Source organism: Zingiber officinale, chromosome 8B (assembly GCF_018446385.1).
Source record: "Zingiber officinale cultivar Zhangliang chromosome 8B, Zo_v1.1, whole genome shotgun sequence".
Classification (NCBI taxonomy): domain Eukaryota; kingdom Viridiplantae; phylum Streptophyta; class Magnoliopsida; order Zingiberales; family Zingiberaceae; genus Zingiber; species Zingiber officinale.
This window is the reverse complement of record NC_056001.1, coordinates 5,155,294-5,176,960: the sequence shown is the minus strand read 5'-3', so window position 1 is coordinate 5,176,960 and position 21,667 is coordinate 5,155,294. Positions and strand designations below refer to the sequence as shown.

General features: G+C 38.1%; 1 protein-coding gene and 1 long non-coding RNA gene across 2 annotated transcripts; one reads left to right on the top strand and one right to left on the bottom strand.

Annotated features, from left to right (window-relative positions):
- Window positions 1–76: 76 nt before the first annotated feature.
- Window positions 77–1,843, bottom strand: LOC122017834. Its single transcript, XR_006121469.1, has 3 exons — window positions 1,105–1,843; window positions 552–613; window positions 77–385 (listed from the first exon to the last, which is right to left on the bottom strand). It is a non-coding gene; the product is annotated as an uncharacterized LOC122017834 (long non-coding RNA).
- Window positions 1,844–2,021: 178 nt separating this feature from the next.
- Window positions 2,022–6,889, top strand: LOC122015741 (subtilisin-like protease SBT4.3). Its single transcript, XM_042572761.1, has 11 exons — window positions 2,022–2,124; window positions 3,888–3,910; window positions 4,006–4,097; window positions 4,170–4,261; window positions 4,347–4,584; window positions 4,687–5,197; window positions 5,321–5,406; window positions 5,497–5,706; window positions 5,829–5,940; window positions 6,047–6,260; window positions 6,363–6,889. The coding sequence occupies exons 1-11, from the start codon at window positions 2,022–2,024 to the stop codon at window positions 6,887–6,889; spliced, it is 2,208 nt and encodes a 735-aa protein (XP_042428695.1).
- The last annotated feature ends 14,778 nt before the right edge of the window (window positions 6,890–21,667 follow it).

Genomic DNA, 21,667 nt, shown 5'->3' with positions numbered 1-21,667 from the left:
TGCATTGATGATTTTATCTGGAAGTTGTTCACAGGGCCAATTCGATAATCTTGTTCCAATCAAATTGAATCAACCATGCAAGAGAAACCATTCAACTTAATGAAAACACGCTTCTACAGCAACTACCAACACTGTCCACGAACTAGCAAGTAAACTAGAGGTTTCACTCCACTCTGGTAAATCACAAAATAAAGACAAGACTAAACAGATATCTTTCAGTTTCTGTGAGCCAGTTGCAACTAGTTTGGTCTGCATGTTTTGTTAGTTCCTGCTCTTGGATTTCTCCATGGCCCTTGGAGTTGCGCCAAACTTTACTCAGTTTGTTAGGAAACAGGATACGAACTGTTGCAAATTCTATCAGGCGCAAGATCTGGTCAACCACAAGCTAAAAGTAGGGCTTATCAGCTTAGATTAATTATTGACAATTACGCATACTTCAGAGATATTGTAGGGGTAAAAAAACTAAGCTCGTATGTTATCAACCAATCAGAATTTGTTTGATAATTAATGATTGCTGATTAAGAAACAGAGGACGAAATGGAAACACATACCAAAACCAATTGCATCTGAACCTTTCATGATCCTCAACCTTCTGCATGAATCAGTAAACATGCTGCAACACCAACTACAAAGAATTAGTACTAGTTGAAGTAGAGAACAGTTCCAATCCTGAATCAAATTGGAATATAAGACTGTCAAAATAAATCGCAAAAAAAAGAATGCGATAAATCGATTTGATGCAGTTTCGGCACAAAGGCCAGAAATGCAGGAATCTAAAACCATAGGAGACTCTTCTCTTCTATTCCTATTTGACATTGGAATCAAATGACCGATAGTTTTTTCCACCTAACTGACTAGTGAAGATTCGCATAGAATAGATTTAGGAGATCAATTCATGGCACTTATCAGATCCTGCTAATATATTGTAGTTACAGATTAACTGCACAAGATACCTAATAAATAGAGAAATGAAAAGAACATTATCACGTTTGTGTTTAATTTTCATTCTCAGTGCATCTTCAACAACATTAATGTTAATGAGCCATGTTAATACCAATTACCAAGATATAGCATGTATACTCACCATAGATCAAGATAGCTTACCAATAGTAAAGCAAGTAAACATCTTCTCAAGAGCCAGTGAGAGTTCCTTGTAGTTGGAATACATTCTGAGGTCAACTTTTCTGAGATATGGAGCTCCATCCATGCTGACCTTGACATAGAGGCATTCCACCCCTTGTTTCACTTCATCATCCTCCTTTTTCTTGGTAGGGTTTGCGACCATTGTGTTCTTTCTATAACTTCGGATCGGTGGTCATCCAACCACTTCTGCCCTGCCACATAAAACAAGTTAGTCATCCCTGATGAAGTAGTAGCTTCTTGTTCATAACCATTCAGAGATGTGCGATCATGAATGATCTGATAGTTCACAAGACAAATGATAAACCAAAAATACAAAGTATTCAACATCTAGAACGGGAGGTTGCCGGAGGCCGCTGGAGGTGGAGGACGGGAGGTTGCTGGAGGTCCCCGATGCTGAAGGGAGGCAGCGCTAGAGGTCGGCGATGCTGGCTGGAGGCGGCGCTGGAGGTCGGTGATGCTGGAAGGAGGCAGCGCTAGAGGGAGGCGACGCTGGATGTCGAGAGGCTAGTGCTTTTGTGCGGAGGCGGCGCTGGAGGTCGACGCTGGAGATGGCGCTATACTTGCTGGAGGTCGGTGCTAGAGACGGCGCTGGAGGGAGGCCGCAGGCGACGAGGGAGGCACGGGAGGAAGCGGCGCTGGAGGGAGGGAGGGAGGCGACGCTGGAAGAGGCTAGGGCTTTTCTGGCGTTGGCGCGTGCACGTGCCTTGCACGTAGGAGAGTTTTAAAATTGTTATATGGTCCAGGGGTAGATCAGGAATTTCCGGTCCAGAAGATCCGCCCCGAAGACAGAACCTCTGGTCCGTAATTTACGGACCAGAGGATGATCTACTATTGTAGATCCTTGATTTGGATGGACCCGACCCCGTGGGTCATCCGAGATGACATGGGGCGGAAGTTGCTGCAATGAGACCGCCGGGTCGAAACTCAATGGCAACGGGGGAATAAATCTCCTATCCCTGTATCCCACCCGGTCCGTCCCATGTTAGCTCGGGTGCTGCGATTTATCTCCCTCACAATGACCGTGGATCCGGTCGGTGGAAGCCCAGGGGGCAAGGGTTTCGTCTTTTTGCTGCAATTGATTTGGATGGACCATACCAATTTAAAGATGGGCTCCACAAATCAATGATCCTTGTACAGTGGATCATCCTTTGGTCCGTAAATTACGGACCAGAAGATCCCTGTTAATCCGCCCCCGCAATATTTACCACAATACCAACAACCAAAAGAAAAAACCATTTTAGGTTCTACAAGATACTTTCTTCGATATAAATTGTCCTTGCTTGTGAGTAATTATTCTAGTTCAGTAAGGAAAAAACCATGAATTGAGTATGTTCTAAATTTTTCTATCCAAATCTGGATGTATATGAATACAAACTCTATCTTCTGATGTCGAATAGAATATTTTGCGGGTTGATGATAAAAGAGTTCGAGGAAAAGACAAAAAGAGAAGTCATTAAAAATGAAATTTTTATTAAGAAGAGAGGATAATTCCTCCCACAATTAAATAAATGTTTATACAAAATTCACTCTAAAATTAAGGAAGGAAAAAAAATTTTAATATATGAATTCAAATTTCTATTTTATAAAGAAAAAAAAATTAAACAGAAAGGAAAATTTTTTATAGATTCATAATTCTAAAATTTTTAAATAGATTCATAATACAAATATAAAAAAATATAAATTATTAAAAATATTAAAAATATAAAAATTATCAAAAATAATAATAATAAAATCTACGGATCCTTGTCTATCATCATACAAGTTGATAAGGTTCAAGATAGATCTTACCAAACTATATGGAGATACGATAAATCTACGCAACTCCAAGAACTGACCTGTCAATTAAAAGATTTTGATTTTTTTTTCAAAAAACAATAAAGATTGGTATTCAGTCTTATTTTTGTTTCTTTGACTTCGTACTCGATCATATTTTTGTTTCTTTCTCGTAGTAGTGTCTTGCATCACCTAATTCTAATATATATATTTAATAATAAAAAAATGGGTTGGGTCATATCTAAGGATAGCCCTTTAATAGATCCGTCCATGTTTATAAGAGAAAATTTTATTATAGAAATTAATTTGAAAAAAAAAGAGTTAGTAGTGTTCTAGGCCTCCTAGGTACATGTCTTTTGTTTCATTAATAAACATTAATATATTTATAAAAAAATCATGAATAAAAAATCTTAATATTTAAAAGTTATCTTAATATAATTATAATAATAAATAATTATATTTACTGAACAAAATTTTTTTACAGATATTTTAAAATATTTTATTAGCCAAAGTTTAATATGATTATCAATTCAATTTAATATAATTACTAGTTAAATTTTTATATCTGCAAAATTCCTTTTCAGGATAAAAAATTAAAAATATCAGTCAAAAATTATTTTGATTATGAAAAATTTTAATTATCAATTAAAATTATTTTTATTGATATTTTTAAATATTTCATTGGTTAAAATTATATTTGTTGAGTAAATTATCTGTAAAATTTATTTTAGCCACTAAAATTTTACCAATAATCATTTCTATTCTAGCAATGACACCGCGACAACGGACAGTGTATAATCCATGTTGTCCATTGATCCTAAACTCTCCATTAGTTGGCATCCATTATAAAATTCCATGTATCTTAGTAGAATTTTACAAAACTCATAGGATAAGAAGAGTAATGACTTCTCTACTATCACATCTGGTATCTCTTGCATTTTTCATATCCTTTATTCTTTTATTTTCGTCAGCATCTTCAAATGAAGAAAGAAAGGTGATTCCGAAGTTTGTAAATTTGCATTTTGAAAAAGTGTTCTTTAATCTGTATTATTACAATTAATATTACCATACATGAATGCCATTCTGCAGGTATATATTGTGTATATGGGAGCTCAACACTCATCTCAGTACCCAACCTATGAACTCCATCTTAATTTGCTTAAAGAAATTTTTGTGAACTGGTAATAAATTGATGTATATATAAATATTATCTATTTTGTCAAATTCTGAGACTAAAACAATTGATAATGCAGCTCGCCTAGTGAGTCTTTGGTGTATAGTTACCAGAGGAGTTTTAGTGGATTTGCTGCCAAACTTTCTATAGACGAGGCAGAAAAATTGAACGGTATAATTTTCATTGGAGGGAATAGTTTGAATTGTAGATATGTTATAAATTAATTACAATTCAACACGAATTAATTATACTGCAGACATGGAGGGAATAGTTTCAGTATTTCCTAGTAAAACCCTGAAGCTTCGCACGACGAGATCATGGGATTTCCTTAACTTCTCGCAGAGAGTAAACAGGAATCCTACACTGGAAAGTGACATCATCATTGGAATGATTGATACCGGAATCTGGCCGGAATCTAAATCCTTCAGCGGTCAGGGATTGAGACCTCCACCGAGGAAATGGAAGGGTGCTTGCGTAAATATGACATGCAACAAGTATGTCCATAAAATACGATTATTTAAGTTATATATAATTGTTTGAGTCGATTTAAAGCTGTGACTAATATATATTTATGATTGATTGAATTATTAATTAAGTAAAATCATCGGGGCGCGCTATTACAATAGCTTAGGCGATTACATGTTTAGCGAGCCATCGCCACGCGACTTTCAAGGTCATGGGACTCACACAGCTTCCATCGCTGCCGGTCGAACAGTCTCCCATGCCAGCCTCTACGGCCTCGCCAAGGGCATGGCTAGGGGGGCCGTGCCGTCAGCGAGGCTCGCGGTGTACAAGGTGTGCTGGTGGTTCGGGTGCACCGATCAAGACATCTTGGCGGCATTTGACGATGCAATCTCCGACGGTGTCGACATCATCTCCCTGTCTGTCGCCTATGCCATCGCCGCGGATTACTTCCAAGACTCGATAGCGATTGGCGCCTTCCATGCCATGGCAAACGGGATTTTGACGTCGACAGCCGCAGGGAATGCAGGGCCATACCGTGGCACGGTCAGCAACGTGGCACCGTGGACGTTGGTGGCGGCGGCGAGCAGTATCGATAGGCACATCATTGACAAGGTGGTCACCGGAAATCATGTGTCCACTTTGGTGAGTCATCAATTAGTCAATTTAATGATAATGCAAAAACTTGTGTTAATACGTAGTCTTATTTATGCGTTATCATGTTGAATGAAAATAAGGAATTATTATTAATTTTGGGGGAAAATGCAGGGAGCTTCTGTGAACACGTTTGCGACAAAAAATAGGGATGATCATCCCTTGATCTACATGCAGGGAAATGCAACTATTTTACCAGGGTATGAAGATAATGCTATATATCTTCTCTTCGTAGCTAGATGCGGAATGATATATTCAGTAATTCTCAAACTTGTCAATTGCTGTTTTAGGGATTGCACTGCTTTGCCAGATATAAACATGGTGAAAGGGAAGATTGTTCTCTGCAAGTACTTCTATGACGAAATTTTTAGTACAGGCATTAAAGGATTGATATTTATAGATGACTCTTCACTTAACGTTTCCTTCATATACCCAGTTCCATTCATTACAGTCAGTTCCGTGGATGGGTTAAACCTTTTGAACTACATAAACAACACTAAGTGAGTGTTTATATTATATATATATATCTTTTAGCTATTTTAATTGCCACCGTTTATAATATTTTGTAAATAGAAATCGTAGGTAGTAGTATTAATCCATGCATATATATGATCTTGGCCAGAAATCCTGTGGCTAACATCCACAAAAGTGAAGAAGTTTTTGACTCCGAGGCTCCCCTGGTTGCTTCGTTCTCATCGAGAGGCCCAAACACCATCACCCCTGACATCTTGAAGGTCATTAGTTCATCATTCAGTTCGATTATTTTGACATATATATATATTTTTATGGGATTTAATTAATTGTATAGCAATTTGGAAATGTTTGTGTTTGCATATGCAGCCTGATATAAGTGCTCCAGGAATTGACATTTTGGCCGCCTGGTCACGGGTTGCACCAGTGTCAGGCATCATCAACGACACAAGGGTCGTAAAGTACAACATAATCTCGGGCACTTCCATGGCTTGTCCCCACGTAACCGGCGTCGCCGCCTACGTCAAGTCTTTCCACCCAAATTGGTCGCCGACAGCCATCATGTCGGCGCTCATGACGACAGGTCTCATGACTAAGCATTATATAATATACCTTTGTTCTTCAACCCTGTTTTTTGAAGCTAGCAAAATTTCTCATTTTAATTTGTCGTCCATGCTTTATACAGCCAAACCGATGTATCCTTCGGCCCGCCAAGACGAATTATCGTATGGAGCTGGCCAACTGAACCCGGTGAAGGCCGTCGACCCAGGTCTTGTCTATGACGCTGGTGCCAGTGACTACGTGCAAATGCTCTGTAACTCGGCCTACAACGAAACCATGATCAAGATGGTCACCGGCGACGCCAGTTCCTGCTCTGCCAGCAGCAAAGGAACGGTGAGGGATCTCAATTACCCTTCCATGGCCTTACATGTTCAGTCCGGCAAAGCCTTTGCCGCGAAGTTCTTGAGAACAGTGACCAACGTCGGCGGCGCCCGACGCTGCAGGTACAAGGCGGAGGTCTGGGCTGATCACAGACTTAATGTGGCAGTGAATCCTAGTAAGTTGAAGTTTTCGGAGTTGAAGGAGAAGAGACAGTTCACTGTGTCGGTTTCAGGCGGGCCATTGCCAGGGAACTCGACAGCGCCGGCGACGGTCATTTGGTCGGACGGGGAGCATCAAGTGAGGAGTGTGATGGTTGTCTACACGGATTAGACAGATTGCTCATTTTGATTGATCAATGACAATGTACAAGAAAATATTATATTACAATACTATTTTTTCAATGTAAACTATTGTGTATGATTGAGAATTATATTACAATTCTATGTTCTATTTTGAAAATGACGTTTTTATAAATATTCTATGATTTTTCTGGAATTTTAGGATATTTTTACATAATTTTTAGAGTAACGAAAGTAGCAAAAATAAATAGAAAACGAAAACGGCCTAAGCGGGAATCGAACCCGGGACCTCTCGGATCCACTAAACCTTTAGACCGCTTAAGTAACCAGTTGAACCCAGCAGGGCTGTGCTGAAAGAAAGGGGAGTCAATTATATTTATATTTATGTTGGGCCGAGTTATCCACTTAATATAAATAGAAAATTTAAGTGGGGTTTGGTTTATTTTTAATTGGTTCGGCAATTTCTCCTCCTCACCCTAACCTCACGCCGCACCTCTCCCTCTTCTTCTTCCTCTCGGCGCCAATCCTAGGGTTCCTTTCCTAGGGCTTCAAGGACACCTTCCGGCGACATCTCCGACACGAGGACGTTTCCCTTCGCGAGAGGAACGCTTAGACGCGAGAAGATCATCGAAAGGATCGTCTCCTCCGGAAAATCTCGCGATTAGAATCGTAAGAAATTACGAATAGGAGGTAAGAAACCCCTCACCTGCAGTATAAGTAGCTTCCGTTTGAATGCATGCTTTTAGATTAGTTATACTCGGATTTTTGTCGACATCTAGGGTGTATTTAACCCTCCTCGCAGCTTTAGGGATTAGTCGAGCACCTCTAGATGGGCCGGACGCGTTTGCCCTCTTCAGTTGAGGTGTTAGACGTTGTCGGGTGCCTAGAGGTGGTCTCCCTACTAGAGAGGAGAGTTAGAGCACACCAAATGCTCGATAAAAAGATTAGGACAACTTTTGATTCAGTGGGCATTTATTCAGCTCAGGCAAATGTCGTATAGACGTATTGATCCTGATAATTAGCTTTATTACAGCTTTCATGGGACTAGATGTTCAATGGGTGGGCTCCCACAGTCGCCTCTAGGTTCAGACAACCTAGCTCTAGGTTCAGATAACCTAGAAACGGCTAAATAAAACAGTACACCTATTCAGTATTTTATTTTCAGCAGTGGCACTGTACAGGATCAGATATCCACAGTCGTCCCTAGGTTCAGATAACCTAGTAAACCCTACTAGATTTGGAACTTGCAATCCCGGGTCTAGCTAGGGGTGCGCGCACAGCACGTACAGTTGCCAGGGCCCTCAGCAGCATGATTATTATTTTAATCTACTTATGTATACAATTTTCAAAACTCTCAGTCACCTATGTGATCAGGATTTAATTCAGTATCAGCTTAGTTTAGTTCAGTTTCAGTTTCAGTTTAGTTCTTCCTGACTGATACCATGAGTTAGCTCCATGCTTAGATTTTGATATGCATGCTATGTTTCAGTATTTGTGCTTAGTAACTTTGCTATGTCATGCTTATCTATGTTCAGTACGTATTTCAAATAGCATGTTTTCAAAACATAAATTGCATCGTGTGCATGTTTTGTGAGGTAGCTAGTTTCTTACTAAGCTTTAAGCTTACAGATACTTTTTCCTTATACTGCAGATAAAGGTAAAGGGAAAATGGACTGGCGGAGGCTGGAGGACAATGCGATGAAGATGTGTGTGGAAGGAACTTGGGAATAAAAGATCTTAGGGATCTAACAAGCTTTATTTATGCATTAGAACTTTCAGCAAAATTAGTTAACTGTTAGAACCTTATTATTCTACACATAGTACATTTGCATGCCATGAATTAGTGAACCATGCGTGATATCATGTTTAAAATGTTAGCTAATACATGTTAAAAATGTTTCTAGCTGTTATAGACTTGATGTGTATGAGTTGGGCACGAAATAGTGCTGAAATCAAGGGTTCTGATTCGAAATCAGAAACCCAGAACGATCTACAGATCGATCAGAATTGGGTTGTGCCACTGGATCGGTCAGCTGACCAATCCAGTCGCGAACAGAGAGTTAGCGTCTGTTATGGATCGGTCAGCCGACCGATCAGTGAGCCACTGGATCGGTCAGCCGACCGATCAGTGAGCCACTGGATCGGTCAGCCGACCGATCAGTGTACTCCTGGATCGGTCGGTAGACCGATCCAGCCGCATACAGAAGCTATATAGCGTATGGATCGGTCAGCCGACCGATCCAGAGTTTTTCTCCGTGCCGGTATCAAGCTGGATCGATCACTGGATTGATCCGACAACCCAATCGATTCATGGATCGATTGAAATGCCTGATTACAGCTAGCAGGACATCCGAGAGGCATAGATTATCTTCCCTAGCATGTGTACAACTCCTAGGTACACCTAGAATATTAAGTTCAGATTTTACAGTAATCAGTTTAGTAAAATTTTAATCAATCCAGATTTCCGCAATAGTAATTTAGCACAGCATAATGTAGCGATCGGCCTCACAGCCTAGTCAGTAGTAGGCGGGTCGTTACAGGTAAAGCCTTTTAAGGAAAGTTAATATTTATTTCCTTAAATAACTCTAGGTTAACCAAAAAGAACAATCGAATCACAAATTTGAAAAAGAAGAAAACACAAACTCGAAAAACTAATTTGAAAAACTAGATCTAATGTCTCTTATGTTTGGAATTCATACAAAAGAAATACAACTAGTATGATGCGAAAATTAATTACTAATTATACCTTCCTTTGTAAACTTTAATGACCTCTTGATCTTCTACCGTATTCCTCTTCTTATCTCGGACGTTGTGTGGGCAACGATCTACCGAGATGAGAATCCACCTAAGCCACCTTCTTCTCCAAGCAAGATTCGGCCACCACAAATATTCCAAGAATAGATGTGGTTCGGCCACCACCACCAAGCTCCAAGGGATGCTTCCTTTCTCTCCTTCTTCTCCATGCTAAAATCCGGCCATCTTCAAGCTCCATGAGTTTACAAGATCCGGCCAATGAAGAAAAAAGAAAAGGAAGAAGAGAAAACTAATAGGGTCGGCCACCCCAAGGAAGAAAAAGAGAGGAAGAATAAGAATAGAGTCGTTCGCCATGAAGGCACCTCTACCCTCTCTTTTATAATCCTTGGTCTTGGCAAATAAGGAAATTTAATTAAAAACTTCCTTAATTATTTTGCCATGAAAAATAAAAATTATTTTAATTAAAAAACAATTTTCTTCTCTTAATAATATGGCCAGCCACCACAAGCTATAAACAAGGAGAGTTTTAATTAATTAAAACTTCCTAATTTGTCTCCAGAAATTTATAAAAATTCCTCCAATAATTTAATCCCTTCATGGTTAGTAAAAAGGAAATTTTATAAATTAAAATCTTTCTTTTAAACATGTGGATAATTTCCAAAAGGAAAGTTATCTCTAAAAATTAAAATCTCTTTTCAATCTACAAATAAGGAAAGACATCAAATCTTTTCTTAATCTTTTGTAGAAACTAATATAAGAGAATATTTAATTTTTAAACTCTCTTTTAAAACATGAACATGGTTAAAAAGGAAAGTTTTCTCAAAATTAAAATCTCCTTTCAATCTACAAATAAGGAAAGCTTTCAAATCTTTTCGTAATCTTTTATAGAAAGCTTTAAAAGGAAAGATTTAAAATTTAAACTCTCTTTTAAAACCATGATATCCACATAATAAATAATTTTAATAAAAAATTCCTTTTAATTTTCTAGTGGCTAGCCACCTAAGCTTGGGACCCAAGCTTTGGCCGGCCACCAACTTGGCTCTACCTTTGGGTCTTGGTCGGCCCTAGCTTGGGTTCAAGCTAGCTTGGCCCGCCACCAAAAGTGGGTAAAAAGATGGGTATATGGTGGGTATAAATCTCTATATACAAGAGGCTACGATAGGGACCGAGAGGAGGAATTGGTTTTGGTCTCCCGATGAAATTAAGCTTCTCGTGTTCGCCCCGAACACACAACTTAACTTCATCAATAATAATTCATTCCACTAAAGAATTATTATTGAACTACCGCACCAATCCCAAATTATATTTTTGGGCTTCTTCTTATTATGAGTGTGTTAGTCTCCCTGTGTTTAAGATGTCGAATGCCCACTAATTAAGTGAGTTACGGACAACTCATTTAATTAATATCTTAGTCCAAGAGTAGTACCACTCAACCTTATCGTCATGTCGGACTAAGTCCACCTGCAGGGTTTAACATGACAATCTTTATGAGCTCCTCTTGGGGACATTATCAACATAGATTACTAGGATACAGTTTTCTTCTATAATCAACAAGTCACACTATAAGTAACATCATTTCCCAACTTATCGAGCTTATTGATTTATCGAACTAAATCTCACCCATTGATAAATTATAGAAATAAATATCAAATATATGTGCTTGTTATTATATTAGTATTAAGAGCACACACTTCCATAATAACTAAGGTCTAGTTCTTTTATTAAATCAGTATAAAAAGAACTTACCTTAAATGGTCCTGCACAATACACTTAAAGTGTACTAGTGTAATTTATTAGTCAAGATAAACTAATGTCTAATTACATTACGACTATTCCAATGGTTTGTTCCTTTCCATCTTAGTCGTGAACTACTGTTTATAATTTATAAAGAGTCGATAACACAATCTTCTATGTGTGACACCACACATAATGTTATCTACAATATAAATTAATTGAATATCTACATTTGGTATATATAAATGTAGACACTTGACCAATGTGATTCTTATAAATGTTTATACAAAAGCTAGGCTTTTAGTATACACTCCAACATTGATCACCAGACTCACAAATCTCAAAGAAAAGGTAAGAAATCAAGATTCCCTAATATACGCAATAAATGCTTTTCCAAGGACACTCAAATGGTCATCAATTGTCAACTCCTATTATATTTCTAAAGATCTAGATGTAAGCACATTAAAAAGTTTATTTTCCACTTTGGAACTTCACTAATCTAGATGTGCAAAATCAAAGGAGCCCAGATAGAACATCGCCCTGAAGGCAAGAATGGATCATCCAGACTCCGAAGTGTCAATTGATGAAGATGAAGCTACCCTAATGGTAAGAAAATTTAATAAATTTATTAAATCTAATAACATTAATAAGTCATAGTCAAAAAAGTACTTTTAGAGCAAAAGAAAGGTTCGGTGCTGGAACTGCCAAGGAGAAGGCCACATCAAGGACGACTACCTCGAACTGAAGAAGAAGGACAAGGGCAAGGCCAAAAGACCAACAAGATCAAAGCACAAGAATCTGAAGGTCACATGGGATGAATCGTCGTCCTTCGTGTCCGAGATCAAAGCTTATGTCAGACTAGATCTAATGGCAAGCCACCAAGAAAAAGTTGAAAGCAAATCAGAGATGAGCATTGATGAAGGGGGGGAGAATCATCAGAGGAAAGCTGCGATAAAGGGGGAGCATTAGAACATGAGGTAAGTGAGGTACGTGATGTGCGTAGATTATATACACTTTTATGTATATTTTGACGCACATCTACTTATATTTCATGGGCATAATCTATGTTTATTGCATCATATTTTATTGTAATGTCATATTTCTACTCCTTTTGTTCGAAAATTTACTCTTTGCTTGTTTTTAATTGATATGACGTAATTTGGAGCGAAAACAGAGCAAGGGTCAAGTCATGGTCGTGTGGACCACACGACCGTGCCACATTTCCATAGAAGAAGAAGATTTTGGCTATGTGACCCACATGACAATGTCAACCCCATCAACAACATCCGAAGCACGGCCGTGTAGATCCACATGGCCGTGCAGCATTTCTAGAAAGTAAGAAGACCTCGACCGTGTGAGCCACACAGCGGTGTGGCCAAAGCAGAAGAGAAGAAGAGCACAACCGTATAAATCCACATGGTCGTGTAGCCCATCCAGAGCCAAAGCAGAATATGGTCGTGTGACCCACACGGTCGTGTCACCCTAGCATATAGCAGAAAGAAGGAGGCCGTGTGGATTCACACCAAGGGTTGTGCCAATTACTATAAAAGGGATTTTTCTCCCCTTTTCAAGAATCTTGGATCTTGGGGAAGGGTTCTCCCCCTTAGGGGAGCCCTAGGTTTCATCCTCGTCGATCTCTGTCGATCCGTCCACCTTTGGAGCAAGGATACTTCCAAAGACGCCAGGTTTCAAGGATAATCACTCTCCTCTATCTATTTCTATATTTTGAGTTGTACTTGTTAGGATCCTTCGTACGGCTAGAGAGGGGGGGTGTGAATAGCCGACCCCAAACTTTCGCGTTTCTTCCTACGATTAGGTTAGTGCAGCGGAAATACAACGTAGAAAGAAAACAGGAGAAGAAAGACAAACCATATAACGAGGTTCGGAGATGAACTCCTACTCCTCGGTGTGTCCGTAAGGTGGACGAAGCCTACCAATTCGTCGGTGGATGAGTCCCCGGAAACCCAGCTAATAGATACTCCTTGTGGGTGGAGAACCTCACCACAATCTTTGCAACAGCAATAGGAGTACAAATAGGAACAAGAAAACAAGAACAGAAATGTAAACAACACTTGCTTGCCTTCTTGAAGTCAGCAGGAACCCTGGTGAAGCAACAGCTTCTCGGATCCAAGCCTAGCTAGAAAACCAGCAACAGGAAGAAGCTCACGCGAAGCTTTAGCACCCAACGAGCTCAACAAAGCTCAGCAGGAAGAAGAAGCAGAAGCTTCAGGCAGGAGAGAACTTCCAGAAGGAAGAAGAAGTAGCTAAAAAGAGAGTCTCACCGAAGTCCTGTAGCCCTCTTTTATACCTGCGAAGAAGAAGAGCAGAGAACTAGCCGTTGCTACGTAACGGCTAGTGCGTGGACCGATCAGGCTGAAGCCTGATCGGTCCAGATCCTCTCTGATCGGTCTTGGGGACCGATCAGTACCTATGCTGATCGGTCCCCAGACCGATCAGCACTCTTCACAGAGAACTCGGCCAAGTTCTCTGATCGTCTCCTGATCGGTCTGTGGACCGATCAGGGTGCATGTGGATCGGTCCACAGACCGATCCCCTCCTTTTCTCTTTCGGTCTGCAGACCGATCAGAAGAACCTCAGTAAGCCACTGATCGTTATCTGATCGGTCACCAGACCGATCAGATACCCAGCGTATCGCTGGATCGATCGACTGATCGATCCAGAGCTTGGGTTTTGCCCAAACCAAGTTCCAAGTCTTCCAAACCAATATCCGGTCAATCCCTTTAACCCACTTGGACTTTTCTCTTCGTGTCAAGTATCCGGTCACTCCCTTGACCTACTTGACCTTCTTAACACCAGATGTCCGATCACCCTTGATCCATCTGGATTTTTCCTTGCCCGGCTTCACTCACTAGGACTTTCACCTAGCTTCACTCACTAGGATTTTTACCTGGCTTCACTCACCAGGATTTCCAATCTGCCCGGCTTCACTCACCAGGACTTTTCAACTGCCTGGCTTCACTCATCAGGACATTCTAACTGTCTGACTTCACTCACCAGGACTTTCCCACTGCCTGGCTTCACTCACCAGGACTTTCCACACTGCCTAACATCCCAGTTAGGACTTTCCCACTTGCCAAGCTCCCTGCTTGGACTTTTCCCGTGCCAAGCTCCCTGCTTGGACTTTTCCAGTGCCAAGTCTCCATACTTGGACTTTTTGCGTGCCAAGCTCCCTGCTTGGACTTTCCCAGTGCCAAGTCTCCATACTTGGACTTTTCAGGTCAACCAGGTCAATCCTTGACCTAGGGTTGGACCAATAAACTCCCAACCATCTATTCTTGTCTCACATCAAGAATAGAACTCTCTCACGAGTGTCAAACATCAACATGCAACTCAACTAGGTCAACCTTGACCTAAGGTTGCACCGACAATCTTCCCAAGTCAAACATCAAAATACAACTCGAGTCAAGTCACCTCGAGTCGGGTCAACCAGTCAACCTTGACCTAAGGTTGCACCAACAATCTCCCTTTTGATGTTTGACAAAACCCATAATCAAGTTAGGTTAACCCGATAACCTAACTTAGGTTTTCCACTCATCTTCCAATGTCCAATGTTCTTTCCTTGAACATTCTCTGGACATTCTCCCCTTAGGTTAACCCGATAACCTAACTTGGGTTCTCCAATAATTCTCCCCCTTTTTGACACACATCAAAAAGAATTCCAATGTTCTTCCTCGAACATTCCTTGACATTCTTCCCCTAGCTTAGGTTAACCCGATAACCTAACTTGGGTTCTCCAATAACTCTCCAATGAACACTCTCCCCTTTTTGACACACATCAAAAAGAAAAAAAGAGGGTATCAAGGTCAAAAGTTTCTTCCTAATGAAAGTCCCATACCTTTCATTGAAACTCTTAATTTCCCCCTTGATACTAAACTCAACAATCAACTTAGTGATAATCCCATATCACTAATCCTCAAAAGTCTTAAGGAGTAAAAACTCCCCCTAAAAGTCAACTCCCCCTTAACAATTAGGTAAAACTCCCCCTAAAGGTCAACTCCCCCTTTGACCATTGCACCAACAATGTCTTTGAGAGTTCCAAACCTTTAGAAATCCAAAAACACCACTTCCATAACTGAAATTTCAGACAATAGCTGAAAAATTAGAAATTCGGCACGCCCTGATCGGTCCCCAGACCGATCATTGTCTTTGCTCGGTCGAACGTACACATAGAGCCTTCTGTTCGACTAACCTTTATATGGCCGATCTAGTATAAAGAGATTTATTTGAGGCTAAGTGTCTTTGAGTCCAGTCGAACTTTGCCCGGCTGAGCTTACACAGAGAGCCTTATAATGAATTGGCATTTATTCGATTGATCGTATATTATGATCTTTGTGAGGCAAAGTGTCTTTGAGCATGGCTGGACTTTGCTAAGTCGAGACTACACAAAGTGCCTTATGTTCGATTAGCCTTTATCCGGCAAAGCATATACTAAGAGTTTCATAAGACTCAAGTGCCTTGAGTCCAGACGACCTTTCATCTGGTTGGGCTCCTTTGAACCCTGTCAGCTGTTTACTAACCGAGCGCATTATTTTTTTAGTTTCAGAGTAAAACCCTAGAGTCCTTATACTCGACCGTATATGTACCCGACCAGCCTTATCCGGACGCCATGCTTTACAGCCACGCAGGCAGGACCCGAGAATTTTAAGGCTGGGTGATCAACATGGACCAAGTGTGGAATATTCCTTTATCTTGACTTTGACCGCCACATCATCATGACTTTGACTACCACGTCATCATTTGGATTCACTCACTATAACCATATTAGTAGCTATATATGTATGAAAATATTATGCAGCAACAAGTTTATTCAACATCAACTGAGAAAGAAAATAGTTATAGATCATCCCCATGACCAGAGTAGATAATCACTAGAGAAAAGTTCGAATACAATCGATGATATTGATTTTTAAGAACAAATATTTTTGTAAATTATTTTACTACTATAGTTTGGAATTCTATTTTTTAAATGCAAATTAAATTAATATTTAAAACAAGTTAATTCATAATCTTAGTTATATGAGTTTTTATACTATTCTGACACTTTTGTTTTTAAAGTTTACTTATTTTTAAATTCTCTTATTAAATTTATGTATTCAACTTTCATTTTGCAGTTATTACATTATTTGTCTTGTTTTTTTCTATTATGTTCATATGTTTAATGCTAGACTTTTGTACTGATTTAGAATATGTGTGGAATATACGGATTATGTTTTTTGTCGCTTTGAGAAAATGCAATGTCACAACTTTCATTTAAAGATGATTTATGTGTAGATGATGTCTGACTATCAAATGTAAGTGCAATGAGATAAATTTAAGTGTAAAGATGATTTAAGTTTAGGTAACTCAACTTAAGATAGATTCTTTTTGCTGTTTTTTTGGTGGAAAAGACATGTTATTGAAGGTTGTATATGTTTTGGTGATTGAGGAAGGTTTTGTGTTGGTAGTAAATTGCGGAGTAAAATATAATGAGATGTATTAATATTTTGGATTGAAATATGAATATTATGTGATGATTTGGTAGTGTAATATATTTGAATATAAATTAGTTTTGTGAAGTGAAATGTGAATATTGCGAATTGATTTAATTTGGTATTGCATTTGGTTTTGAAAATCCGATAAACGTACTAGTACAATATGATATAGGATCATTTTTTAACGGTTTCAAATTTGATATTAGGAGTAGTTTTTAACTGTTCCGAAAACCAGTACTTACAAGTGTTTCCAAATAGCCACATAAATTTCATTAATTTTAGTACATTTCTACTTGCAGTAATTTTGATGATATTATTGCAATTTTGATTGTTATACTTTAATTCATGTTTGTTTAAACCCTAACTTAACTCGGGTTGATGCACATCAAAAAGAGGGAGATTGTAAGCACCCCAGGTTGGTTTTGGTGTAATCAACTGAGTCAAATTAGGTCATGTTTGTATTTAATCCTTGTGTCTAACTGTGTAGGAGCTTAAAAATACAAAAAGTCAAAAGGAAGACGCAATTATTGAAAATGATGGCACGAGAAAGGAGTCGACGGGCTCAGTGCATTCGAGGGACGAGGTGCTGCGGAAGAGTACACTAGTGGATGAGAAGGAAGTGCATGACGTTCGAGGAACGAGAAGTCGGGAAGGAAGCCCGCTTGAGGAGAAGGTCGGAGTTGGGTTCGGGTGACCTCAACTCCGATTAGCTGGAGCATCACTTATGTGAAGAGATTGGCTAAGGAACTAATCTGCCTCATAGAAGGCGCCTTTCATGGCTTGGAAAGCGCCTTCCAGTACACATTAGCTGAAGATATTTTATCTTCGGCAATAAGATTTTTCTGATTGAAGGTGCCTTGAATCCTATTGAAGGCGCCTTACAACTACAAATAGAGTTTTTTAGGGGGTATAAAAGACCGCTAGAGATAGGAATTATTCGAGAACTTTTTTATTAATTTCCTAGCAACTTTCTAAGTTTTTCAAAAAATGTAAGAGGTTTCTTTGCCTTCATCAAAATTAATAATCACCAACATTGTAACCAAGTAAAAATCTTAGTCTCTTACTTAGTTCTTTTTAAGTTGTTATTCATTATGTCATATTTGATTAACTAATATTATATTTCTGCCAAAACTAGCTTGAGATTCTTCTAATTTATTTCCATTGCATAAAGTAAAAAAATATAGGATTCTCACTAGATACTCAGACTACCATGTGGAGGCAACCATTCATTCCTTTTGCATGATTTGATCTTGTTCAATAATTTTCGAAAGTTTACGCATTGAAATAAGATTTATCAAAATTAAATCAATTTTGTAGATAAAGATGTGCAAATTTCAAAGAATTCATAAAATATATTCCTAAATATAAAATTTGTTGGTCATTCGCCTTCTCGCCCAGTAGGAGTTCCTCCACGCCACCTCCCTCGCCACTGAGCGAGTCTTCCTCTCCACCTAATCCTTCCCTTTGTAGACGAGGCCTTCTCCATGTTAGTCACCATGTACCCAACGTACCAGTCCTCCAGCTGCATCGATGACTTCCGTCGCGACGAGTACTGTCATCACGTCGATGCCTGAGTTTGCCTCAACTACTAGGACTTCAGCATGTTCTTATACCTCCAAAGCTTCTAGGCCTAGGAGTCCTCCAAATTCAACCTCTCTGAGATCGCCACCAACCTAAACAACCATGCCCTCTATGGTTTCGCCGAGAAAAGCACAGCAGAGTACGACGTCAAGAGTTTTGGCGATTCTTGAGGGCTCTACGCCGGCACTCTTGGTCAAGAATCTCTACCACTTATGCCATCCCTACATACGCAGCCATATGGCCAAGCATGACATGCCTAGCTATCTCCCAACTTCACTCCTGGCTCTGTACGGTTGCACATCGCATTCCTAAAATTGACTCAATTACTTAATAATAGTCAATGAGATTCAATGTTCAAAGGTGATTACTGGCTTCAGAGTGAGTAGAGTGGTGGAATCCACACATCCGATTTCATGGTCGGTGAGCTGATCTGGGTCATTACCCAATGGGAAGAGTACAACCTCATCGTCTCTGATTTGGGAAGTTTCTTCAAGAGCAAATACACGGACTTGCCCCCCTTTCTTACTATATCGGACTTCTAGGTAAACTTTTATGCCTTACATTGCTAATTATTCTCCTCATGATCTTTCCATGCATCTGATCTGTATTGGTTTAATTTTTATGATTTGTGAGGTTAAACTGAAGGAATGGGGCAAAACTAGATGAAAACTACATCCCATTAGGTTGCTTCAGGGACTAACATTGCAGTGAGCATTCATTCATCTGATTAACTCCATTTCTTCTTCAATGTTACTTGAGATTCATTCCTCAGAATCAAACAAATCCTTCTCATCTTTCATAGTTGATTTCGTGGTTTCAAATGCTTGGGCATTAACATAACATTGATGATTCAATAAAGAACTTGCATAACTATTTGAATTCAGTTTTTAAAAATGTTTGCAAATATATAGATCCTTCTCATACTTACATCATCCAACTTGTATGTTGATGTAGTATAGGATCCGTAGATTTTTTATTATTATTATTTTTGATAATTTTTATATTTTTGGTAATTTTCATCTTTTGTATATTTGTACTATGAATCCATTTAGAGATTTTAGAATTATGAAAATGTTAGTAAAATTTTTCCTTTATGTTTAAAATTTCCTTCAAATCTTTATCGGATAAGAATTGGAGTCTATATATTAGAATTTTTTTCCTTCCTTAATCTTAGCGTGTAGATTTTATATAAACATTATGGCCGAATCAAAAAGAAAAATTTAAAAAGAAAAAAATAAATTATTAAATATTAAATTAAAATAAATTATAAAAGAATAAAAAAATAAATAAACTATCCTACTCGATGTCAAATGCAATAAACTATCTTGGAGAACCAAAAATGATTTTTTCTTTCCGGTTGTTGGCAATTATGTGGTAAATATTGCCTACACTAAATAAAAATCCTAATTCTGCACTTAGTCTAATGAGAAATCCTTAATATTATTCAACTTAGAGGAAAAATATGAAAATAAATCTTAACATCGTAGACAAGGTTAAATACACATAAAACAGCAATAAACTTAAAAAACAATACAAATAACTTAGACAAAAAGACAAATATCAATAAATGACGTACACAAGAGTTAAGCAAGTATGTTTCTACTTCATAGTTGAAATGATCTAAAGTCTAAATTAGCTGGAAGATATCATCAAAACTTGATAACCCAACAACTAAACCTGCCATTGCAAATGTAAGAAAAGTTCTCTCATTGTAGATGGTAGCTATATGTTTGTAAATATTATACGGCAACAAGCATATACTCTATCAACTGAGAAAGAAAATTGGTGTAGATCATCCCCATGACTAGAACAGATAATCACTAGAGAGAACTTCGAATACAATTGATGATATTGATTTTTAAAAATAAATATTTATGTTAAATTATTTTGGTACAATATTCTGGCATTCTATTTTTTTAAATGCAAATTAAATTAATATTTAAAACAAGTTAATTCATAATCTTAGTTATATGAGTTTTTATACTATTCTAATACTTTTATTTTTAAAGTTTATTTATTTTTAAATTCTCTTATTAAATTTGATGTATTCAACTTTCATTTTGCAGTTATTACATCATTTGTCTTGTTTGTTTTTCCATTATGTTCATATGTTTAATGCTAAACTTTTGAACTGATTTAGAATATGTGTAGAATATATGAATTATGTTTTTTGTCGCTTTGAGCAAATGCAATGTCACAATTTCCATTTAAAGATGATTTACGTGTAGATAATGTCTGACTATCAAATTTAAGTGCAATGAGATAAATTTAAGTGTAAAGATGATTTAAGTTTAGGTAACTCAACTTAAGATAGATTTTTTTTTGTTGCTTTTTCGATGGAAAAGACTTGTTATTGAAGGTTGTTTATATTTTGGTGATTGAGGAAGGCTTTGTGATGGTAGTATATTACGGAGTAAAATGTAATGAGATATATTAATATTTTGGATTGCAGTATGAATATTATGTGATGATTTGGCAGTGCAATATATTTTGAACATAAATTAGTTTTGTGAAGTGAAATGTGAATATCGTGAATTGATTTAATTTGGTATTGCATTTCGTTTTTGACAAATGTACTGGTACAATATGATATAGAATCATTTTTTAATTGTTTCAAAGTTAATATTAGGAGCAGTTTTTAGCTGCTTCGAAAACCAGTACTTACAAGTGTTTCCAAATAGGCACATAAACAATTTATAGGATTAGTCTCAACCACTTCCACAACCAGCTGACTTCCGAACTGGTTAACAACTATTGCAATAGCAAACAACCGGAAGCGTGTACTCACCGCTCTAAACACCCAACCTTCTGCACCAGTTATTGACCGCTTCTATAAAATATATTCACAAGTGGTAAATAACTCCTTCTAACATCGAAGGTTTTACATGGGTTAATGACAACTTTTGTAGAACACATTCATACGCAGTCAATCATTGCTTCTACAAGTCATCTTTATATATCGCCACCTCTATTAAAAACACTCACAAGCAGTTAATAATCACTTCTAGAAGTATGCTGCAGTGGCGTAGCTAAAATTTTCAACCAAGAAGGGTGTTTTTTTTTAATTATAAATATTAGTATATATCATTTTAACCATCCAAAAGCCTAAATTTCTGTTGCATCAGAAGTTACTAGATGGTTTAAACAACCGGTTAGTTTTATCGCTTCGATTGCCCTTAGCACCACCAACATTTACAACGATTGGAAAACTAGTTCAACAGATTTAGCATAGGTCGATAAACATAGCT